General features: G+C 41.3%; 1 protein-coding gene, 1 long non-coding RNA gene and 2 pseudogenes across 3 annotated transcripts; 3 read left to right on the forward strand and 1 right to left on the reverse strand.

The window, feature by feature from the left end:
• On the forward strand, positions 1-14083 carry LOC128588361 (uncharacterized). Of its 2 annotated transcripts, XR_008380759.1 has the most exons (5): positions 1-225; positions 419-572; positions 12551-12702; positions 13722-13857; positions 13948-14083. It is a non-coding gene; the product is annotated as an uncharacterized LOC128588361 (long non-coding RNA). The 2 variants fall into 2 exon arrangements; XR_008380758.1 differs by lacking the exon at positions 12551-12702.
• LOC128588351 (serine/threonine-protein kinase RIO2-like) lies at positions 928-2563 on the forward strand (annotated as a pseudogene).
• On the reverse strand, positions 12323-14672 carry LOC128588346 (forkhead box protein K2-like; annotated as a pseudogene).
• Positions 14656-23814, forward strand: LOC128588357 (tripartite motif-containing protein 43B-like). Its single transcript, XM_053595108.1, has 5 exons — positions 14656-14703; positions 15764-15893; positions 18735-19149; positions 19788-19883; positions 23638-23814. Exons 3-5 carry the CDS (start codon positions 18739-18741, stop codon positions 23662-23664), a joined length of 534 nt encoding a protein of 177 aa, XP_053451083.1. The 5' UTR covers positions 14656-14703; positions 15764-15893; positions 18735-18738; the 3' UTR covers positions 23665-23814.
• Positions 23815-25555: the final 1741 nt, after the last annotated feature.

Genomic DNA, 25555 nt, shown 5'->3' on the forward strand with positions numbered 1-25555 from the left:
ACCCACGGACCTGACCATCTGACACTTGGCCTTCGTTCATGTGTGAAGTTCTTCACCGCACTATTATTGGGGTCTCCAGAACTCTTTGGGTCATTGAACTTTCAATGACATTTTTCTACTTGAGCAGAGGGATCAAGGATCTCTCCATATGCACCACCAGCCTCCTGATTATGCTCCAGGCCATCACTGTCAGCCCCAGCACCTCCTGGTTGGCCAGATTTAAACGTAAGTCCACAGATTACATTATCCATGTTTTATTCTTTTTGTGGTCCTGCACCTTGTCTTTTAATCATAGCATGATCTTCTACACCATAGCTACTTATCATTTGATCAGACAAATCTACTGAAGATAAACACTTCTCACTTTCCCCCATGAATCCCATCATCAGGGGACTTCTTTTGCTCTGTCATTATCCAGGCGTGTCTCCTCTGTAGGAATCATGCTGCTCTCAAGTGCTTAGGTGGTGCTCCTCCTGCTCAGGGAGCAGAGACGATCCCAGCACCTTCACAGCACCAGACTCTCTTCTAACGCCTCCCCGGAGAAGATGGCCACCCAGACCATCCTGCTGCTAGTGAGTTGCTTTGTGGTCATGTAGTGGGTGGATTTTATTATTTCATTCTCCTCAACCTTGTTTTGGGCATATGGCTCAGTTATTGGAATATCCAGAAAATGCCACATTTGATCCTTTGGTGCTACTCAGTTCAAACAAAAGAATAATGTTCTCCAAAATATACAAAATAAGTGACATAAAATGAAATTAATTCTCTGAAGAGTAGGTTTTTCTCTCCTCAGTTACCTTTTCACGTAGAAGATAATTTGTTTGATTTAATTACCATGTATAAAAATTATACTCTTATTATATATCAGTTATTTAAGAACTGATGCTACTTAAAAGCTTCATGATTGGACTTTTGTCCGCTGCCTCCATGGGGAAGGTGAATGTGGCCAAGTTGCGCTACCTGAGCCGGGATGCCTTCAGGGTTTTCACCGGTGTTGAAATGACCATGAAGAACCATGAGATAGTTCCCTGCAGTTTGATCACCTCTATAGCTGGCTGTAATAAAGTTTTAAGAGAATTAGTGAAACATAAACTCATAGCTTGGGAGCGTCCCAAGACTGTCCGGGGCTATTTATTGACAAATGCAGGCTATGATTATGGCTTTGAAAACACTTTGTTCCAGACAAGTAGTTGAGTCTGTTGGAAACCAGATGGGTGTTGGCAAATAATCAGATATTTACATTGTTGCAAATGAAGAAAGACAGCAATTTGCATTAATACTTCACGGACTAGGAAGAACCTCCTTTCAAAATCTAAAAAACAAGCCTGATTACCATAAACACAGGCATGATGTGTCTTAGCTTTATTTATCTCCTCTCTCTGCGGTGAAGGAATTTGCTTATATGAAGGTGTTATATGGGAGGAAATTTCCAGTTTCAAAGCTAGTTGATTACAATTGCCTTGCAGTGGTCATGGAGATCATAAATGGTTATCCTCTATGTCAGATACACCATGTTGAAGAGCATGCCTCAGTCTATGATGAAGCTATGGAACTAATTGTAAGACTTGGGAATCATGGGCTGCTTCATGGAGATTTCAATGAATTCAATCTCATTTTGGATGGAAATGATTGTATCACCATGGATTGATTTCCCACAGATGATCTCAACTTTTCATCCCAGTGCTGAAGGGTATTTCAACAGAGATGTCAAGTGCATCAGAGATTTCTTCATGAAGTGTTTTGGCTATGAAAGTGAGTTTTATCCAACCTTTAGTGATGTCAGGACGGAAGGCTCTCTTGATGTGGAGGTTTCTTCCAGCGGCTACACAAAGGAGCTACAGGCTGGTGACCACCTGCTGCAGCTAGTGGGCCCAGATGAGAGGGCCACTGAGACAGAAGAGGGACCTCAGTTTTCATTTTCTGATGGAGAAGTGTCAGAAAAATCAGAGGTTTGTAGTTCCAAAGATGAAAGAGAACAGAACTGTGTGGACCAGTCGGGTGGCTACAGATCATTCGAAGACCTGGAACACATCAGGGAGGACAGTTCATCAGAGCAGAGTGCTGGCGCACACCACTTTGAAATGACTGACTTCAGCCAGGTTTAGAAGAAATGAAAGGGCAGGTTGTTGACAAAAATTCCAAACCTGAATTTTCTGAGGAGAAAAACAGAAATGAAAATTACCTGAGACAAGGTGGTCAGACACATCAAGGAGAAGCCTCTGCTGGCTCTGAGCAGTGTGTGGACGAATGCTCTCATCTAACTGCTTTGTGTCACTGAGTAAAGAATCCAGGCCTCTCAGAAATGAAAAACATATGGGAGACATTAATTGGTGTAGAACAAGAACTCTGAGTATTACTTCTTCTTCGGGCAGTGTTGTCAGCTGTTCAACAATTCTTCCCGAACTTGTGAAACAGAGGTGAAACGTCAGTTGACAAAACAGCAAAAATGAGCAGTCAGACAGTGATTACAGAAAACAGAAGCAAATGTGTTTACCAAGCAATGAAGGGAAAACATGCAAAGTATTAAATCAAGTTGGAAGCAGCTAGCTTTTGGGGAGAATAATATATATTTTTGATATTTTTTAAAAGTTACTCTACTCACTTTGAAGTCACTTTTAGTCTTCTTTTTGCATCAAGGCCAATATATAAAAAGATGAATCTGATTTCATTTATAAAAAAATGAAATGATGGTGAATAGAAGGCATATGTTCCACTGGCTTCTGATTATGATGCTCTGTATGTTGCCAACAAAATTGAGATCATTTAAACCAAGTCCAGGTGGCTCATTCTAAATATATAACTTTTCATCATAAAAAAACCCAAGAAATTTGTTATCTTTTAATTTGCTTCACTGAACTTCATATCAGAAAACTTTTCTATCTAAAGAAGCTCCCATTAGTAATTAAATTTATCAAAGTTTTACATTATTCATTTATTTTTTATTTCCAAAAAAAAATGTTACCCTTATTTTGTAAAGACATTTTAGTTAGGTGTCCAATTATAGCATGGACACTATTTCTCTCAGCACTCTTTATTTCCCTGTTTTCTGTACTATGCAGGCTCTAGAGATGACCTTCTCACCTTGCTTCATACTCCATAAGAAATTACAATTTGAAAATAATTTGGTTTGCACATTTGAAAAAATTTACATTTGGGATAAGTTCATTTAGCAATTTTCCTCGTTTAGTCAAAAAGGATAAGTTGAGAAGTCCCCAAAGCCTTGAGGTCCACATGGTTATAAAGTTTCTGAAGGAAAACTGACTTGTTGATTTGATTACTCCTATGAATTCTTCTTTTAATTTACTTGTGCTCTTCGAAAGTGCCCATATTTTCCAATTCAATTTGTTACGTAATGTATGAATAATGATAACATTTGAGTATTTTTAGATGTCTTCACCAAATAGTATTTATGAATATTCCTTTGCCCAAAACATGAACTATAAAGTGGCAATCTTCCCCTTAATGTATGAGACCTGATTACAGCCAGACTTATGTTTTTCAGTCCCATAAATTCAGTATTGATAGAATTAATTATGTAAATGTAGGCCCTTTGGCTCCAGTGAAAATGCTTTCTTCTTATCAATACTTGAACTCTGGGGTTGCCTGTACCTCAGTGGTTAGGGCACCAGCCACATGCTCCGGGGTGGGTGGTTTGGAAGCCACCCGGGCCTGCTAAACCAAAATAATGTAGCCGAGCATTGTGATGGGCACCTATTGTCCCAGCTACTAGGGCAGCTGAGGCAACAGAATCATTTGAACCCAAGAGTTTGAGGTTGCTGTCACGCCACGGCACTCTACCAAGAGTGACAAAGTGAGGCTGTCTCAAAATAAGAAAAAATAATACTTGAAGTCTCCTAAAGTGATGTTGGTTTAAATTTTCTCCAGTAGTTATTTAAAATTATCTTAGAGGAAATGTGCATGAGGTTATTTACATATTACTTATGGGTTATGCTGTAATTGATGGTTTCTACTGTCATTTCACGGTACTTACAAAAATCTTTCCATAGGGTTTAAAAAGTATTTTATCTTCTGTTTAGTATCAAAAACGATGTTTATGTGTGTACCTAATTACCAAATCAAACTTTTTAACAAAATTACTTAACACTTTTTGTGTTCATTAATTTGTTTTGTACCTGAACAGTTGATTTCTATGATGCTTTTAAATCACCCAAATGATTTTAAATATGTCCTAACTCTGAGCTATAGGCCAAACTTATTATCATTAAATATATATACATAAACACATAAGAGTTGTGTCAAAAAACAGGTATAATCTAGGTATTAACAAATCTGCTTTGTCAGAGTTTTATCTCTTTGTACCGTTCTTTATTTACTGTGTCATTTTCTATTTTTATTCAAATTTATATTTGTCCACCTAAATATTGATGAGGAGAGATAGGTTCGGATATATATATATTTTTTTATTTTTTGGCCACGGTCGCATTTAAACCCACCATCTTCATTATATGGGGCTGGTGCCCTACTCCCTTGAGACACAGGCACCGCCCATGGCTCGGATTTTTATTTTGAGTACAATTAGAACATTCTTCAACTTTCTATAGATTATATACCGCCATTTATTCCATGTAGTAAATATAGGAATTAAATACAAGAAGTACAATAATGGCCTCCTCCTGCCCACAGGAGACCCTGAGACATTGAGGAAACTTTGCTAAAAACCTTTATTTTTGCATATTACTTTTTAAAATTTTGATCTCAACTGCCTTAAAATCTAGAAATGTGCAATAAGATAAATTAGAAATAAATCCCTATACACTCTCTACAAATTAATATAATAAAATCAGGCAAAAATTAAAATATTAAATTCATTTGAAACTTTTCCATATACAGAGCCCAGATGCAAGCTAATTCACTGAGAAACTCTATCAAATACTTAATGCAACAAAAAATAGCCAGGCATTGTTGCAGGCGCCTGTAGTCCCAGCTACTTGGGAGGCTGAGGCAAGAGAATCGCCTAAGCCCAGGAGTTGGAGGTTGCTGTGAGCTGTGACACCACAGCACCCTACTGAGTGCAATAAAGTAAGACTCTGTCTCTAAAAAAAAAAAGAAAGAAAGAAAGCAAGCAGCAGTATTGGAGGTAAAATGACACTTCGTGAATTATGATCATTGGGTAAATGTAAAATCATGTACTGTAAAATCATCAACTACTGCAAAAAATATATATATCTGTACCATGGGAACTTAAATCTAGATGCTGATCGGTCTTTTTATATTCCGCTGTGGTTGATGTGAAGACTGCCCCTTTGTGATAATAACATGTATGTTCAAAAAAAAAAAAAACCCAACAACACAGAGAATGTAAATCATAGGAAACTTTAATGAACTGTATTCACGGAACTATGCCATGTATCATCTTTTGTATTATTAAAGCTATTGTCATATATTACTTTCATTAGCAAACCATCCCATGACAATGGATTGTGTAGAGAAGAACATTAAGAGAAGAAAATATAGTGAGGATTTTTTACAATATGGTTTTACCTCAATAATCATAGCAGGAATTGAGAAACCACAATGTGTTATTTGTTGTGAAGTTGTATCAGCCGAATCTATGAAACCGAACAAACTCAAATGCCATTTTGATAGCAAGCATCCTAGCAAGGATACCAAGTATTTTGAAGCAAACCTGATGGATTCAAGCCAGGCTTGACACTGGTGGCAAGTACCACAAACAAAACATAGCAGCCATTGAAGCTTCACATTGGGTGGCACTCAGAATCACCAGAGCTATGAAACCTCACACCACTGCTGAGGATTTATTGTCACCAGTGGCCAAAGACGTTGTTCAAGTTATGATCAGAGGAGAATTTGTTATGAAATCGAGTGCAACTTCCTTATCTAACGACACTGTCGGCAGAAGAATAGACGACAGGTCTGCTGATGTTCTTGATCAGGTAATCCAGGAAATTAAATCTGCTCCACTTCCAATATTTAGTATCCAGCTTGATGAATCTACGGATGCTGCAAACTGTTCACAGTTACTCGTTGTGATGATGGCAACTTTCAAAGAAATTCATTGTTTGTCGGCATCATAACACTCATAAGGACCACAAGTATCTTAAATTAGAGGGAGAGACATGAAAGTTTGTATTGCAGAAATCAAAGCTATAAGGCAAAAGCAAATATATATGTTAATCAACTATTTGGATGAATTAACTGATGCTGGCAACTCAGCATAGGCTTACCCTTCATTGTGATCAAAAGGGAAGATTTTCTTTGCTACCAAGAGTTACTTACTTTGAGCACTCTTGCAAACATAATGCAGGAACAGATATCTTCAACAATTTTCAAGACACAAATGTACTTGAGTAGAATCTGGTTTAAAAATAACAGTTCAGAGGGTGCTGCCTGGATCTCAAAGGGGTAGGGCACCAGCCCCATGTGCCAGAGGTGGAGGGTTCAAACCCAGCCCCAGCCCAAAACTGCAAAAAACAAACAAACAAACAAAAAACACCAAAAAAAAATTCAGAGGTTTATTATGAATGATGCAGAGATGAGGGGTAGGCCACGTTGTGGTCCGCCAAATAGTACTATTGATATTTGGAAAAACATGTCAAAAGAAAGCAAAATTCAAGAGAAAGTCACTTTCATTACATTGATATTTTCCTTCCAGAGACACCTGGGAAATTATACGGTTTAAATTTCTCAGGAAAGGTAGCACTCTATGTCTCAGGAACTGTTTTGTGCATTAGTGAATCAAAGGAAATCAATAATGAACAAACGAACAGGGAAAACTGGCCAACTTTTCCTGAATGCTCTGACTGTGAAATGGGTTGCTAGTCAGGTTATCTAGAGGTGGGAAAAACAGTTTACCTGTATACATAGTTCCACTGTAATCTTTGGGGCCATCTATGTGCTGAATAATGGTGTTTCAGTTAACAATGGACCAAATATACAAGGATGGTCTCAAAAGACTGTACTGGAGCTGCCCAGGATAGCGATGCAATTCTTTTATTCTTTTTTTTTTAAGGCAAGTTCTCATTATGTTGTACAGGCAGGAGTTCGGTGGCATGATCACAGATCATTGTAACCTTGAACTCCTGAGTTCAAATAATTTTCCTGGTTAGCTTCCCAAGAAACTGGGACTACAGATACCCACCACCATGTGTAGATAATTTTTTGTTTGTTTTTGTTTTTGTAAAGACAGGTCCTCCCTATGTTTCCCAGGTTGTTCTCAAACTCTTAGACTCAAAGCAATTCTCCTGTCTTGGACTCCCAAAATGCTGGGATTATAGGCATGAAACTCTATGTCCAGCCAATTTTTAAAATCTTGTCTACTGTAATTTCATGGCATTTTTTCTATATCTAGATATACAAATACTTACCTCTGTGCTATGATTTCCTAGAGTGTTCAGTACAGTAACATACTGTACAAATTTGTAGCCTAGAAGCAATAGGCTATACCACATAGCCTAGGCATATAATAGGCTAACGTGTCCAGTGTTGTATCCGTCACAGCCTGTAAAGATAGACTCGGACCCCAGTTTGGTAAAATCAGATGGTGATTTTATTACACCTGTGCAGGGGACTGCTGCTCTGAAAGGCAGTTGGCCCTGAAGTGGAAGGCAGGTTGACTTTTATACCTTTTTTGTGCCACGTGACAAGCAAGTTAGTACAGAAGCAGAATATTGCGGCTAGCTCAGGGCAGGGTTACAGCTTGAGAAACACAGCTTGAGTAAGTTTCTACTATTGTTTGTTCACGAGAACCTATAGCTTGAGAAACACATCTTGAGCAAGTTTTCACTATAGTTTGTTCACTGGGAACTAGGGGAGGTTTTGGGAACTTGGGGACTTTGTGCTTTCTCGTTTTGAAGCCCTTTCTCGGAATCTACGGGGGTTGGGGGGACGCGCTGAGGTTTTGGGAGCTAACAGGCTTTTACACTAGGTTTGTGTAAGCATACTCAGTAGCAGTCTCACAATGATACAATTACCTAGGAATGCTTTTCTCAGAATGTAGTTTCATCATTGAGCAAGGCATGACCCTATAGGCATAAATCTACATCCAAATATAGATATATCTATATTTGATAGATATATCTTGATCTATCAAACTGGAGTATTAGGAATTGACTTACATGATTTTAGAGACTGACAATTCTAAAATCTGAAAGGTAGACTAGTAGGCTGTCGACTCAGAGATGAGATGATGTTGCAGTCTCCAGTGTGAAGGCTGACTGGAGGCAGAAATAATTCCTCCTCAAGGTAGGGTAGTCTGCACTCTAAAACATTTAGTTGATTGGACAAAGCCCAACCACCTCATGGAAAAGAATCTGATTAGCTCAAGTCTATTGAAATGTTAATCACATCTTAAAAACTGTCTGCACAGGGACATTTAGACTGGCTTTCGATGAAAACCTGGGTGCCCTGGAGCTCTGGTGTGCTCATCCCTGGCAACACTATGTCAAAATAGGTGGCAAAGTTGGAAGGTGAAGCTAGTGCTGGGTGCTCTGATCCTCGAGTGAAACCCACATCAATAGATTAGTACCTCCATCAGGGGTGAGTGAGGTGTAGCTCTTTTAAGAATGGACTCCCTCCAGAGAAAGTGGGTTGTTAAGAAGAGGCTAGTTCCCTAGGTTTCCCTCTCTTGCTTCCTCTGTGGCCACGTGATGTCTTAGGACATGCTCACTGCCTGCGTTAGTAGAAGCAGCCTGGTGGCCTCACTAGATGCTGCGGCCCAATCCTGGACTTTCTAGCCATTAGAATTGGGAGCAAATTAATTTCCTTATAAATTGTGGAGACTCTTGTGTTCTGTTATGGCATCATTAAACAGACTAAAACATGTGACCTAGCCAAATTAAAACATAAAATTTAACATCACAACAGAGCAGACAGACAATGAGAGTATAGGAATAGGATTATTATTAACAATACTCTTCGTTCTGTTTCTTTTTATAGTGTTAACATTTACTGATCTAAATTCTGGAGTGTCTAATCTCTCATTAATCCCAGTCAATGCATTTTTCCTTTCAGAAGTTGTAGATTTTATCTCTGTAATTTAAATTGTTTTTTTATGCTTTCTATATCCCTACTTACTTTATCTGAACAGATGAAGTATTGTTAGTTTAAATGCTCTAATGTCCTTATCTGCTAGTTCTAATACCTGTGTCAGTTCTGGTTTTGAATGACCACTTTTCCTCCTTTTGACAGGCCTTCTTTTTCTGCCCCCTTGCATTATTGATACTTTTTATTGTATTCCAGATATTGCGAACCTGTGGGGGGTGTTGCATAGTTTTATATTCTTAGTCATATTTTTCAGTGCTATTTGGAATCACTGTTAAATAGTTTAGAAATAGTTGAATGTTTTAAGATCTTCCTTTTAAGATAGAATAGCCTAAACTGGAGAAAGATTCAATGTGAAGATAATTATTCCCCACTGCTGATGCAAATCTTTTCTGTGTATTCTACCCATCCTCCTGGAGGATACTTCTGATTAGTTCTGAATAATACATATTGCTTTATTCACAAGTATATATTTCTGTACCTCATTTAGGAAGAGATGCTCCTAAAATTATTGTAAACCAAGGAATGAACAAAAGGCTTTGGGAGTCTTTGTAAAATCATGGGTCTCAGGATAGAATAGTCACGCTTTTAAATTCAAGATCATTTCTCAGAACACGATGGCTGAAGCTTAATCACCTTCTGAACATAAACTATACATGGATCACTATAGAAGTTTTGAGACAGACTGTGTTGTGGTCCATTATTTCATGTCTACGTAACACAGTCAACAGTGTCTTTTCACATTCACCCTGCCAGTTTCAACTTGCTAGGTTCATTGGTGTTGCAGGGAGGGCTTCATCTGTTTTTGTCTGCATGGATTGTATGTGTTGTGATTGTTGTGTCTCTCAAAAGTTTCAACCTACCTATATGAGTGTGCTATGGGAGGTCTAAGACCAGGTAATAATTCTTGTTCCTTTAAAGACAATTTTTTTCTTTAAGCAAAACATCCTAAACCTATCATCAACTCTTTATGATCACCTGAATCCTTAGGTGGGGAATGCTTCAGGAAAGGGAGACATGCAGATTCAATTATTAACTTTTACTGGAGTTTGGACAGAAATAATTCATTAAAAATAAGGTCTATCCTTGTTCTTAGTAAAGTATCTCAAGAAAGGAAGAAAAAGTATCCAATGTACTCAGCCCTACTATGAAACTAATGTATGGCTTTCATATGAAAGCTATAACCCAGTTATAACCTAAGAATATGGGAAAGAGGGAGAGGGAGGGGAGGGAGGAGGGAGGATGGGCAGAGGGAGGGTGATTGGTGGGATTACACCTGCGGTGCATCTTACAAGGGTACATGTGAAACTTAGTAAATGTAGAATATAATTGTCTTAACACAATAACTAAGACAATGCCAGGAAGGCTATGTTAACCAGTGTGATGAAAATGTGTCAAACGGTCTAAAAAACCAGTGTATGGTGCCCCATGACCACATTGATGTACACAGCTATGATTTAATATTAACAAAAAAATGAGCTCTATCACTTTTCCACTATAGTAGATTTTCTGTTACAATGATTTATGAACGAAGTAGTAAAAGAAGACATAGAAAGCAATTTTCAAGGAAACTGGCTTGGGAACAAGCCCCAGGCTGGGAAGAGGTGGTGATAAAAGAACCTCTCAGTGAGACTTTTTCACAGATATCTTCTCATATTTGTGAAACTGGAGCAAGAAAACAAATTGAGGCACACGTACCAAATGCCCAAATGTTCAAAATGTGTAACTATAGCTATCAAACTGTCAATACACATCTTCTATCCTTCTGAGAAATATTTTATACTTTCATAACATAGAAGGCTGGATTGGAATTTAGAATGGTCAGACCTATGTATGGAGCCAATGTTATGCTGTCTGCTCTGGAAAAACAAACCAGGAGAACGATCAGAGCAGCTCCTGGTTCACGCAGTCAGTTTTGGATTTAGAAATCCTAGAGAGACTCTAGGAACCAGAAGTCCTCACAGACGTCTCTGTCAGTTGGGTGACGCTGGGTGGTCTTGGAGGAACCAGAGAAAAGTGCTCTGCTCTGTAGGCCCCAGAGCACCTGCAGTCCTTGTTTCTGAAACTAAGAGGATGCTCAGTCCAGTGAACAGTAAAAACTACAGTAGTATTTCACTTCCCTTTGTTGTAAGCAGTGTAGGACCCACAGCCACCTGTTAGAAAGACTTGGACCCCACTTCAGGTATAAATCAGATGGTGATTTATTACACCTGTGCAGGGGGCTGTTGCTGGGATAGCAAAGGGCCCGAAGTGAGGGGCAGGTGGACTTTTATACCATTTGCGCCATAGAAGCAAGCAGAAACAAAAGCAGAACGTGGCAGTTAGCTAGAGGCAGAGTTACAGTCAGGGGGCTATAGCCTGGTGATGCATGGCCTACATCGTGATGGTTGGCACGGAGACAGCGTGGGAGATACAGTAGCTCGGGAACTTCGTGTAGGTGATTTTTCCACCATTGTTTAGCTGTTGCTAGGGGGTTGGAGGAACTGGGAGAAATTCAGTTTTATTCTGAAACTTGCCTTTCAGATTATACGGGGGAACATGCTGGGGACTAAGGCTGAAACAGGCTGAGACAAACCTGGGTCTTTTAGGGGGCTGCTCTTTATCACACATTCTCCCGTGTTTCCCCAGGCTTCCACTATCACGGGATAAATCCACTGGTGATAGGGTCGGGGGGGGGGCGTTCTGGAACTTCCAGGTTCTGCAAAATTATCCCTACTCTACCTCCACTGTGCCCCAAGCATCCAGGAATCTGCTCAGCAGGGTCCCCTTCCCTTAGGGGTTCTCCATCCCAAGTCCCTGCTTTAGGCCCCTAGAATCAAACCTCTTGTCACATCCCTGGATGGCCTCATCCAGAAGAAAACCCAGATCTCAGAGAAGACCAGGAAAGACCTCAAGGTGAAATCATCCATGTTGCCCATGCTCAAAATGAGGCATCCTAGAAGACAGGGGCTTCCTCAACTTCATTTTCCTTCCTTGCTATCATTATTATTTTCTTTTTTTAGGAGACTGGTTTTACTTAGAGTGAAAATATTTTGCCAGGGACAAAGTTAACACAAAGAAACAAACAATAAAAAACACCAAGAAAGAGAACAGTTAAGTGCAGCTCACGAGTCCCGGCAACTCTTTTGCACAACAGGCTCATCCCTGGGCCCTCACATGTGCCTCACGCACCTGGGCCTGCATGTGTGGCTATGGCACCGCTGGTCTGTCCCACCCATGGAGACCGAGGTGCTGGAATCCTTCTGGCAACCGCTCCACCAGGGGACATCTGCAGCTGTCACAGACTAGCTCCCTCTGAACTTTAACAAGACAGGCAAAAGTAAATCATTCCATGGGCTGGGCTAGGCTAGGGGATGCGCTCTGAGCGTAGGTGAGAGGCAATGTCTCCTTTTGGCACCACAACGTTGGTATCTTTGAAGTCAGAAAACTCTCCCAGACGCTAGTTTTGGATGCCCTTCTCCCTCGCAGCTGCCGGTGGCGTGGCCATGCTCAGGGCCATGACCATACTCTCGCTGTCCTCCATTTTCAGCCGCTACTGCTCTGGCTGCTCTGGCTGGTTGCCATTCTGGCGCTTTGTGGACGGGGCGGGGAGGCTGATGCTGACCATGGGCTGCCAGCATGCGGAGGGCTCGCTGCCCCATGGTCCACCTGACCGTGGACTGCGCTGAGGATTGGTACCACGTGAGTACCATTTTGTGATACAGATTTTATTGGTTCCTGGTATTGACCTACAGGCTGCTGTTGTACTATGTTGACCGTCTGGACATGGGTGGTCTGTGAGGGCTGAATGATCTGGCTGGACACGGGTGGTCTGTGAGGGCTGAATGATCTGGCTGGACACGGGTGGTCTGTGAGGGCTGAATGATCTGGCTGGACACGGGTGGTCTGTGAGGGCTGAATGATCTGGCTGGACACGGGTGGTCTGTGAGGGCTGAATGATCTGGCTGGACACGGGTGGTCTGTGAGGGCTGAATGATCTGGCTGGACACGGGTGGTCTGTGAGGGCTGAATGATCTGGCTGGACACGGGTGGTCTGTGAGGGCTGAATGATCTGGCTGGACACGGGTGGTCTGTGAGGGCTGGATGATCTGGCTGGCAGCGCCTAGTGTGGCATGGCTAGTTGCGGGAATAGTTTCTACTTTCACGTCCCTGTCATGGCCGTTCTCCCCCCGGCTCCAATGTTGTGGGGGGGCAGCACAGCCACCTGAGTGACCACAGCTTGTCCCACAACAGTGTAAGTGTTTGCTGGGGCCAGTCCAGCCACACTGGTGACCAACACTGCTGGTAACTGGTGGACCACGTGAACTGTCCACACAACGGACGGCTGGGAGGTCGGAGTGGTCACTGGGGCTGCAACCGTGTAAGGGACGGCCTTAAATGGTCTGTGGCAGCTGTCGCTGAACAGCAATGAGGACTGGCTGGCTGGACAGAGGTGACCATGGTGGCTCTGGGCACACCGAGCTTCCTGGATGTCAGCGAGTTTGGGCTGTGAGGCACCAGGCTCAGGCTCCACAGTGTGGGCGAACCTTCCCTGGACAGGCTGCGGGGGTCTGGGTGCTGCTGGAGTGAGCACAGGCGCCCCAGTGTAACTGGGACAAGCCGGGCGCTCCTAGAAGAAAGAGGTGCCAGGGGGGTTCTAAAGTAAGACACTCTCCTAGGCCGTCTTTTCCTAAAAGCCTGCTCTATTGATTTGCTTTCAGAGACAGGATCTATCCTCCAGAACCAGCTTTTGCCTGGTTCTTCCTGGGAACGTGCTACTTTGATGAAGTAACGATTCAGAGAGAGATTGTAGCGAATTGAATTCTGGCAGCCCTTGTCCGCAGTCCTGTACTGGGGGTAAATTTTTGTGATGTGCGTGTAATTCCATTTAGGGTAAGTTGTTTATCAGGAGCCATCCTAATTGCTTGTACTATCAACTGTGCACAGGAATAAGGTGGCTTTGAGCCACCCTTTGGGCTTTCTCCTCCGGAAGCTGCCTTCTCATGTTCTGGCTGCGAGTTTTCGGCCATTAAATTGAGGTCAGGTGGCATCACTCGGCCCACTTTGTACCCTGAACACCCTGCTCCGTGGGCTGGATGGGCAGGAGTTGGCAGCAACGATGGCCCCCGTGGGGGAGGGGAGGGGCCACGGTGTCTGGAATGTTGATGGTCAGGGGCAAGATGGGCGGCTGACCAGCCTTCACTGGGGTCTCAGCACTTCCTGCTTCTCCCTCTTGTCGCTGCACAGGGCGGCGAATGTGATCTTGACGTTAGTGCTCGGCAACCTGAACCTGCACATGGGAGGCAGCAGCTGCCAGGCGCCCTGTGCCTCTGGAACAGCAGTCCACGCACAGGCTGCTCTTGCAGAGGCAGTGCAGGTAGAAGTAGCCGCCAGCGTCCAGCCTGGGCTGTGCGGCCAGCAACTCTGGGCGTGAAGATCTCGACGTGGCACAGGGAGATGAAGCTCCAGCGCCCCATACTCACGTCCGTGGAGCCCTGCCACGAGTTGCACCGGAGGGTCACGGAGCGCTCCTTCATCAGATACTCGAACTCGCGGCCCGCCAGTCGTGCCACGACCCAGCCGCCTGTGGGGACCTGCTGCCCCGGCCGCGCTGCCCGCCAGTGGGGGACCCACGCCGGAGAGCGCCACCGCTGCCGCAGCCATTGGCCTTTGTGAGGTCCCGCCGCTGCTTGGCACGGGAGCGTGTGGGAGGTGGAGGCCCAGGCGCCCGGCGGAGCTCCACAGCGAGGCCTCTGGTCAGCGAGGCAGAGCTAGGCCTTCCTTCCTCTAGGTCCTCAGAGCCTTCGTGTATCATCCCACTGTCCCAATTTTCTCTGTGAAGCCAAAGCAGTTGCCTAAAAATTCTTGTGCACAGATCTGAGATGCTGCTTCAGAATCCAGTTTGGCTCTCTCAGACAACATGGAAGATGTTTGGAGGGAATTGTCAGGAGAAGGGTTTTCCTTAAGGCTCCAATGTGTCATCTCTTCCCACCCCATAAGCAGTGAACTAAATGAGTTGGGGAAAAGGCTCCCATCATATTATATTCTGGGGTAGAAATAAATTCTGATTAACCTCCACATAACTTCTCTTCCCTGCTCAGACCCAGGGGCACCCTGCTTCTGGCTTCCCAGCAATTTCCTGGCATTCCTTCCCTCTGACATGGGGTGGGGGGCGTGCCTGGCAAAGAATTCTGTATTACGCTCTGGGAGAAACCCTTAGGCAACATTATCTGGAGTTTCAGGAGCAGGAGAAATCTGTGTTCTGAAGTAAGGGCCAAAATTGTTCTCACATTACAATTTTACATTACAATACAAAAATAAATCAATATAAAAAATAAAACACTTCCTACAGTAACAAATACATGTGAAGTCACCCTCAGGCACATCATCATCAATGTTTCTTAGACATTTGACAAAATTACTAACTGTTGAAAAATTTTTCTTTCCGTTTTTTGTTATAAGTTAATAATTAAAGCTACCAATCCAGAAATCATTTTTTAGATACTAAATCACCAGTAGGGAGTTTATTTGTTGCAAAAATATGTGATTCTTGATGAGATGACGTTGGTAGAAATTTGTTTCCGGAGATATCCAAGGTGATAAATCAGTCTTTCCTTTTGTCTCCGGGAAACCTAATCGCCCATACTAACACCCACACATCTGATGAATAGTAATCACTTTGACATTATGGGTGTGGTCCTCAGAGGTCCTATAAATTAGAGACTGTCAAGGAGTCAAGCTCATTCTTCTCCATAACAGGCAGATTGAGTTGGGAGCTCACTTGGCCTTGCACACTTCTGAAAGCCACTACCCCTACCCTGTGAGGTCCTGATCCTAACCTGACTTCATACTGCTCCAGCAAGCACTGGTGAGGTCACAGATAGAGTCATTAGGTGAGTACCCGATCTGCATGAGTCCCTACTACTTTCTATCACTGAAATAAACAGTGTAATTTTAATTTGCAGATCAGTCAATTGAAATTGTTTTTATGGGGTGATTGTGCTCAGTTAGTAAAAATGACTCCTATACTCTAGTTGAAAGATAAACTATTTTATAAAGTCATCTTACTAATTTTTAATTCATATGATGATTTTTCTGTATTATTTTAGGTATGTCTTCATTGTTTACCTGGTAATATTCAAAGATAGGTTGCCAGATGACTTGTAATTTTGTGCTTTTCGTAGATTCTACAAATTGGCTAGGAATATTTTTTCCTTTTTTATTTTTCTTTCTTTTTTTGTTTTTGAGATAGACTCTCACTATGTCACCCTTGGTAGAGTTCTGTGGTGTTTGCAGCTCACAGCAACCTCAAACTCTTGGGCTTAAGCAATTCTCTTGCTTCAGCCTCCCAAGTAGCTGGGACTACAGGCACCTGCCTTTTTCTTTTCTTTCTTTTTTTTTTTCCCGCTGCTGTTGCCATTTTTGTTTTAGTAGGCTCGGGCCATGTTTAAACCCACTTGCCCAGGTGCATGTGGCCAGTACCCTAAACACTGAGCTATGTTTGCAGAGACTGGCCAGGAAATTTTATTCTAGAAATATGTTATACATGCATACATACATTACATACTACTTTATAAGTGGTGCTTCATGTACGCATAGAAGAGATATTCAAATAAGTGATAACTTTCTTAGGAAAATATTGCTCTTGACGGTGGCAGTATTGTCACTTTAGAAGCTTCCATTTATAAACTTAAGTACTAAAAATGAGTAAATGTTTAGGCACTGAAAAAGATGATATTAGTGATCATGAAGGAACCTCAGTAATGAGAATGCTCTCTGTATTTATCTACTATAGAAAAGAGAACTCCAGTTTTATTGTACAATGAATTTTATTACATGATATTTATTATTTCTTCTCAATGTGAAAGTATGCCTGGTGTTTTTCAAAGACCTGGAAGATCTCATTTCAATGGTGTATTTACTGGTCTGTGGTGGAGAACAGTCATGAGGTGGTGGATGCCCCCACGACTTGGAAACATTCTAAGAATGACACCCAGCTGCCCTCATCCTTCAAGAACAACATGTTTTTCTTCACCTTGTTTTTCATCCTCTCCCAGGAAACTTTTACCTTTTACTTCACTCTACGGAAGTCTTGTGATGAAACAATTGTAGTGGACTAGATTGTTTTTCATTACCTTCTTTGTAACCTTTTCCTTAGCACCTACAGAAGCCCATAAAGTTGAAGATATTTTTCCTTGGTTACACTGTCTCTGCACAAACAATTTTAACTTTCCCTATATACTAAAGCTGATTTCTTTGCTTGAGGCTGGTGATGAGCATGGCTGCACCACTCCTCCCAATCCTATATTTATCTTTCTCTTGTTATTCTTAGTTGCCCACCATTATCACTTTGGTTTTTCTCCATCAAGCAGGCTCTAGATATTCAATTTGTATGCAAGATATAGATAATAAAGATAGAACAGATTCAACAACTTAGGGTATTTATATAAAAAGAGACTGGTCGAAATATGATCCAATTTTACAAAGTTAAGTTTGTCTCCTGTATTCAAAAGTTGATTTTGGGAGGGAATCTGTTAGAGACAACAAAAGACATCAATGGAGAAAATTTGTTTTATAAACATGTTGTATATACATTTTTCTTATTTATTTTTATCAATTGGTTATCTGCAAGGTATTTTCTACCTCATAAGTGAGACACACAAGACACAGTGGCATTCTCTACATTACTGCATTTTATAATTTTTTTTCTTTTTGTGAAACATTTCCTATCTATTGATAAGGACGTTGTAGTCAGCAGCATATCTTTGAGTTGATTGAGACATAGGGCTTGGAAGAGGAAATGTACCAGAAAATAATTGCTGATTGCATTAAATTGTTGTTTAGAGAATAACAGGTGCTTGGTTAGCTGATGTTATTTTAGATCTGAAACCTTAACACTTACTTTAGAGTGATGTTGGAGACGTGTCATGGTAGGGGGATTCTAACAATTAACTGAGATCAAATCTCAGCCCCTACTTCCATTGTCAAGTCAATGACTGGCAATGAGAATTGACTGATTCCCTGCAGACCAAACTCCTGGAGGTACAGATTGGGTTAAGCTCCTGTAGTTTGAGCAACTTAAAGGAAAGTAATACAGCACAAAACGTGCACATTTCTTTTCTTTTTTATTTCTTTTTTTTTTTTAAATTGAGACAGAGTCTCACTTTGGAAATTCAGTAACCACGGGGCTTTGCCAAATTTCTCAATATTGATTCAAAATCAATCTGATGTCAGAGAGGAAAATAGGTGATAAAACTATGGGCATCATAGCTTACAGCAACCTCCAACTCTTGGGCTGAAGTGATTCTCTTGCCTCAGCCTCCTGAGTTGCTGGGGCTACACGTGCCTGCTACAATGCCCAGCTATTTTTTTTTTCTTTTACCAGGCATGGGCCAGATTCAACTTTAACAGACCCAGGCTGGATTCGATTCACCAGCCCTGGTGCATGTGGCTGGTGCCCTAATCACTAAGTTATCGGCGCCCAGCTGAAAACTGGTAAATTTCTAGAGGAGAAACGGTTTGGTAAGGTTGATACATGTTAGATAAGTACCCAACCAGTTATCTACAAAGCTTGAGAAATGTGTTTGTGCCTCAGTTTCCCATTTGTGTCATGCAAAGGGAAGCCTATTCTGCTCTAGATAGGAGTTTATTATTCAGTCAACATGTGAGTGTATTTTTGGTTAGACTTTTGCTTCTTTAGGGCAGAAGAATAAATTCTAATTTTCTTTCTTTAGTAACATGGACCTAGATATACTGCAAGCCTTCCAGAGGGAAGTCACCTGTGCCATCTGCCTGCACTACCTTATAGACCCAGTCACCATAGGCTGTGGACACAGCTTTTGCAGGCCCTGCCTTTCTCTCTCCTGGGAAGGAGCCCCAAATCCTGCCCCCTGCCCAGAATGCAGAGAACCATCACGGCAGAGAAAGTTCAAAACCAATATTGTTCTGAAGAATCTGGTGTCCATTGCCAGAAAAGCCAGTCTCTGGCAATTCCTGAGCTCTGAGGAACAAATGTGTGGAACCCACAAGGAGAAGAACAAGATGTTCTGTGAAGTGGACAGGAGCCTGCTGTGTTCGCTCTGCTCTAACTCCCAGGAGCACGGGGCTCACAGACACTGTCCCACTGAAGGGGCAGCTGCGGACCAGCGGGTAAGGGATGCTTCTGAGATCACGTTGAGAGCTGGAGGGTGGTAGAATTAAAGAGGGTAGAAGGAAGATCAAGATCATGAGGAAGAGATTTCCATTCTTTACCATGCCTAACGTACTGATATATGCCTAACAGCTATACATATAGCCGCCTCCATGAGGTTAGCATTCCAATAGAAGGATGATAATGTGAACTGATTATTGTTTTCATTAAGAGGATTATGTAGACATCAACAGAAAGCTCTCATGTTCAGAGATCATTGACTATGAAAACTATGTAAAGAAAATTTTGTATTGGAAACACATTTACCAAAACTTGACAAACATGTTAGCTTTAAGTACATTGGAATGGGCATTTGAAAAGCAGTTGTAGATGGACATCATGCGGCAGGATGCTTACCTGAAACTTCCCCAAATATATCAAATATTTATTTGTTTTGCCTTGATAGTGGTTACATTACATGTGGGCTGCAGTCTGAAATCTTCTAATATAGAAAGTTATGCAGAGTAAAAGTACAAAATAATCCTGCCGCTCTTCCCAACATACTTTTATTGAACATCCCTTGACTCTCTACATCAGTCGGGGTCAGAATTCTATACTGTTTGTTTTTCTACTGCTCACATTTGTATCTTTCTGGCAGGCTAAACTCGAAAAGCAAATGAGATCTTTATGGGACAAGATCCGGGAAAATCAGAGAAACCTGAGAGAAGAACAAATTATGATTAACCATTGGATTGTAAGTACAGGAAATGTTTCCATCAGATTTGGCTTGGGACAGACATGCTACAACATTAGCCATTAAACCCGTGACCTGAAACCATGAGTTCTTACATTCAATGAATTGATAGGTTTATGGGAAAAATGCAGGTTGTCTTAAAGACACATACATAGGGAAGATGAGAAATTTTAGCCAAATGTAGCTTCATATGCAAAACATTTGTTACAAAATTTTATAATACATTTCTCTATGTGTAGATACATATATGTATAAATTAAGTCATATAAAATATAAAAATATAAAATATAATATGAATATATGAATTTTGCATATATGGTGACCTTTGGGACACCCTGCTGTTGGGCTTTTCAATGGAGGGTCACATTTTTCTGAGGATTTCTAGACCCTAAGGTAAGAACAACCACAAAAATTACCCAAAGAGAGGTGGAGGAGGCACACACACAGGGTTTGAGGAAATTCAGTAACCACCGAGCTTTCCCAAATTCCCCAATATTGATTTAAAATCAATGTAATTTCAGAGAGGAAAATGGGTGATAAAAATTCCCTGGGTGCCTCAGGCAAAGATTTATGTGGGAGATGAATTCTAGAAAATACAGAGTATGTAATTGCGTATTGTAAGCCTTTCATTGGGGATGGAAAAGCATGAACAGCAATTTTAGAAGTGTGCCTGCCATGGTTAAAACGGTTTGCACAGAAGCTAGACAGTGATACTGGTAGGAGAACATAGAACATGTGGAGAGATTGACAAAGAAGGACAGAACAAAGCAAAAATACTCAGCGGACTTAGAAAACAAATACGTGATTATTGGGAGGAGATGCAATGAAATTAGAATTCCTGTTTTTAAAATGGCTGGCCATATGAGGCCCAAGGTCATATTTAGGAGCACCATGGAAATTAGGAGAATAGACATCTTTTTAAGGGCTTAGGTTCAGAAATTTTAGATATGTTGTTCTTGTCTGATGGCTTCTAATCCTATATGTAATATACAATATTTATTCTAATTTAAACAATCAGGTTGAAGAGTGGGGAGACTAATGAGTTAAACAGATCACAATAGCTCATACAAAGTTTTAATAAGAAACCTTAAATTTCAACTGTTTGAATGTTGGATTTCAGATTTGAGAGGATATGTATTAAAGAAAGTAACTGGGGAAGGTGACACTCCAGTGCCTGTATATTTTTAGAGATGAGGTCTTGCTCTGCCTCAGGCAGGTCTTGAACTGGAGACCTCCAGAAATCCACCCACTCAGAGTGCTGGGATTACAGGTGTAAGCCACACACCCAGCCTCAATGGGTATATAAAGACCAGAGATATAAAATCAAAGAGCATAGCTATGAATGCCATCAATTTTAGGAATCATTCATTAAAACTTTGTTATATTTCCCCCAACCAATATTACCTTTACATGCCAAAATCTACAACCGGGATCAGTATGGTAAAATTTTATCTAATTATCATTGCTTAATCAAATACCAAGGAATAAATAATTGGAAAAAGATTGCATATCCCATAAAATTTTGGTATCTTTTTCCCAGAATTTTACACTGAATAATTAACTAGACATTTATGTTAAAAGGTATAATTGTTAATATACTCATGGATGCTTTCTATTGAAAGTATTTTAATTTATTCAAAAGTGAATATTGATGTAATTCAGTTCTCAAATTACTGGATGCTATACTTTTATTCGTAATGTTTACTTGAAAAATATGTGATCTGCCTCAAGCCTATGACAGGCTATTTAGTATGATTGTAAATATGATTAGTATCAATTTTATCCAAGAATGTTTAGTACTAAATGTAAACTCCACTAAGAAAATCTAAAGAAATACTTTGTCGAAGGTGGTGGTTTGAATCATAAGATGATGCTACATCTAGGCACACATTGTGTAATCAGGGCACTTATCTTGTGTATTGAAGAGAAAAACATTCTAAATTTTTAAAATATATTACTTCACCAATTGTTTCTTAGGTAGCAAAAAACAGGACAGTGTAAATAATACTGACATATCTTTATAGTAAAATGAATAAAAGCCTTGATATTTTATATCAATATTTGATATGATACAGGACATAGAAAGCTTGAATGGTAATTGATGTGATAGGAGCAGAAATAAAAACACCTTTATCGATAGGACAGAAAAATAAAAATAATGCCCATATCTTTACCAATATCAGAGGTGACTAAAGATGACTCTTGTCAAAAGGTCACATAACAGTGAAAATCAATGTGCTCCAAATAGCCTCCATCTTTTTTTTTTTTTTTTTTTTTTTTTTTGTGGAGACAGAGTCTCACTGTACCGTCCTCAGGTAGAGTGCCGTGGCGTCACATGGCTCACAGCAACCTCTAACTCTTGGGCTTACGCGATTCTCTTGCCTCAGCCTCCCGAGTAGCTGGGACTACAGGCGCCCGCCACAACGCCCGGCTATTTTTTTTTTTGTTGTTGTTGTTGCAGTTTGGCCGGGGCTGGGTTTGAACCCGCCACCTTCGGCATATGGGGCCGGCGCCCTACTCACTGAGCCACAGGCGCCGCCCCAATAGCCTCCATCTTTAAAGAAAGAATAACTAAGGTTACTATGAGAAATAATGCTTCCTGAGTGTTCGTGACCAAGAAGCACATGGTGGATTTAAAAATGATTTATTTAGGCTGTGGGCTAATAAACTGGTCATGATTAACAAAGAAAAAAAAAGGAAGGAAGAAAAGAAATAAAGAGATGAATTGTGGATTGTGACAGCTGGACAATATGAATTTAAGCTGTGCACTGCTAATGGGTGAAGGGCAGGAGCCAAAGAGAAACAGGCGAGGTGTGCATGCAAGTTAAGGTGGCCTGGAATGTGACATGGGTAACCCATTTCTATGTGTTTATTGCACTACAGTAAAAGGAAGCTGGTGCAAAAATAGAATGAGAAAAAAATATCAAGCAAAAGGTCTCCATTAGAATTGGAATCATTCTTAGGGAGCTTGTCAATGCATGGAATCGTGCAGAACTGTGAATGTGTTCAGTACCTCTGAGCTCTTATTAAATGCAATTAGTGATGCTGACGTTTCATTTTAAAATATATTTCCTGTAAAATTTTGAAACATTGGACTTCATATAATGGGAATTTCAATTGAACTTATCATAAAAATGCATGAATAAATTAAGTAAATGCAGACCGCATTTTATAAACAGAAAGAAAGTCAGTGGTTAAGGAGGCAGGACCTAGAGCCCAGCAGCACATCTAAGGCTAAGGCAGGTGTGCTAAGCCTGAGGCAGAGTGGCAGATTAGGTGTAACAGGAAACTAGGAGTGAAAGGCACAGAATTCCTAGTAGGAAGTCACGTTCTCACAGGCATATTTAGCTTAAGTGCTCAGGAGCTAGCCTACAGTAGTAACATGGGCAGGGTGATCACCATTTCTCCAGGTCTCAGATCCTTCTGAGGAAGCAGGAAGGGAAATGTAGGGAAGTTTATTGCTATGGAATTATAGCTCCAGAATTCCATGTGCCATGAAATGTAACCAGGGAGTGGTGGGCATGGCCTCCTTCTCTACAGTCTCTGAAGTGGAAGGAATCTGCCCACTGTGATTAGATCCTTCTTTCTGCTTCATTTTTATGGGTAGCTTGTGAATTGATACAGTTCTGCCAGAACTGCCTTCTTGGTTGTCTTGGCCTATTTATTCCACTGACCATCCAGGTAGACATTCATATCTCAGAGATAATTTATTTGTAAAATAGATGTTGACTGAACTATTGCCTTCTTTCCACAGTGGAGATTTCTTTCCACAATGAAGTAAGCAATCAGCACATCAGGCTGTTTGACGATTTGAGAGACTTCACATTTAGATCTCACAGTCAAGATCAGTCTTTGAATCCTGAGAAATCTAACTATTTTGCTGCTTGGGGAGACCAGGTCTTCACTGCTGGGAAGTATTACTGGGAGCTGGATGTGGACGACTCTTGGGACTGGGCTCTAGGGGTCTCTAGAGATTACCCAATACTCAGACTTGGCACAATGCTTGTATCTGGGGACATGTTTCTCCTTGCATGTGTGAGGCAGGATAATCAGTACACTCTCTGGACAACCTCCCCAGCGATTCCTCAGTTTGTAGAGAAACCTGTGGACGGGTTGGTGTGTATCTTGATTTGCGGAGTGGGAGTGTGAGTTTTGTGAACGTTGCCAAGAGTTCCCTCATATGGAAGTGCCGCGCTGGCTCCTTGTGTTTCCCTGTCAGGCCTTTCGTTATCACTGGACACAAATGAGCAGGGATGAGGCAGGAACCTGACTGCAGGTCTGGGACCTCCATGTGCTGGGGAGCCCTTCTCAGCTGAAGAAAATCAACCCTACTTTATTGTCTTGAAGGTTTTGTACTGTCATGGAATCTCATTTTATTGTTATTCGGTAAAACAGTATAAAACGCAAAATTCTGTTGTCCCATTTTCTTTCAAGAAAATCATCTCTTGTGGTCTGCTATCTAAACGTGCACTGCACTCAGCTTGCTCACGTGCTTTGTGAGCTCCCTGTGGTTCTGAAAATCTTTGGGTGTGTGATTCCACCTTAATGAACACAGTTTCTAAATTCTGGATAGACCTGGTTAGCCACACTGGTCCTATCAGCCTGATATTAACTCCTGTCAGTCTAACAAATTCTATACATCAGTCCACCTTAGGAGAAAAAATTATTTCACAGTGAAACTTCAACTGACCCTCAGAGGGAGGACAGTCTTTCTGTATATAAACACAGAAGAGCTGGTCGTTTTTCAATAGTGTAAATTAGAAGACACACAGGTTGTATCTCCTATTCAGACCCCATTCTCAGCAGGTAACATACTGTGCAGGACATAGTGAGTACTTACAAATATTTGATGAGTGAATAGGTGTAGGTGAATAAAGGTATAAGCAAGCTGCCTCCAACAGTGTGAGTTCACAGTGTGCTGTTCCATCATCTCTGCTAGTGGTCACATAGAGTACAATTCCTCAGGGAATTACATCATTACAAGAAAAAGGTTATTTCAGACAAAACGTGGTTCCCAAAGTTTGTTGATACTGATCAAGAATATTAATCAAAACCAAAAGTAAATTAAAAATTGCTATAAAGCACATGCAGTGCTAAAATACAGTGTAACCAGTCAGTTAGAAAATGCTAAGGACAACCTGGATTGAATAAATGTTTGTGGCTAGTGGTTTGCTGCCAGCTCCAGCAGAATCGGTATCACCTGGAACTTGTTGGAAATGGAAATTCGGGGCTCCTCCCAAGACCACTTGAATGAGACACTCAATGGGTGAGGACAGCCATCCATGGTTTAGCAAATCTTCCAGAGGATTGTAATGAACGATAATGATTTGAGAAACACTGATTTGGCTGATGTACAGAGGCAAATCTCAGCACGTTTCTTCCACCTGAGGACCTAGGTATCCATCGAGTCGATTTGATTCTATATAAGTGATCGTGTATTTCTCAGTGAAAAGAATATAATAGGAGGGGTGGCACCTGTGGCTCAGTGAGTAGGGCACCAGCCCCATATAGCTGAGGGTGGCAGGTTCAAACCTGGCCCAGCCAAACTGCAACAAAAATAGCCGGGCATTGTGGCAGGCACCAGTAGTCCCAGCTACTGGGAGGCTGAGGCAAGAGAATCACCTCAGCCCAGGAGCCAAAGGTTGCTGTGATCTGTGACGCCAAGCACTCTA

The sequence above is a fragment of the Nycticebus coucang genome, chromosome 6 (assembly GCF_027406575.1).
Source record: "Nycticebus coucang isolate mNycCou1 chromosome 6, mNycCou1.pri, whole genome shotgun sequence".
In the NCBI taxonomy this organism is placed as follows: domain Eukaryota; kingdom Metazoa; phylum Chordata; class Mammalia; order Primates; family Lorisidae; genus Nycticebus; species Nycticebus coucang.

Excerpts from the sequence above, each read along its gene's own strand:
- LOC128588357 (XM_053595108.1), top strand. The coding sequence starts at position 18,739 with ATGGACCTAGATATACTGCAAGCCTTCCAGAGGGAAGTCACCTGTGCC. Across the intron at positions 19,150-19,787 it reads GGGCAGCTGCGGACCAGCGG|GCTAAACTCGAAAAGCAAAT; the intron begins GTAAGGGATGCT and ends TCTTTCTGGCAG. Across the intron at positions 19,884-23,637 it reads TTATGATTAACCATTGGATT|TGGAGATTTCTTTCCACAAT; the intron begins GTAAGTACAGGA and ends TTCTTTCCACAG.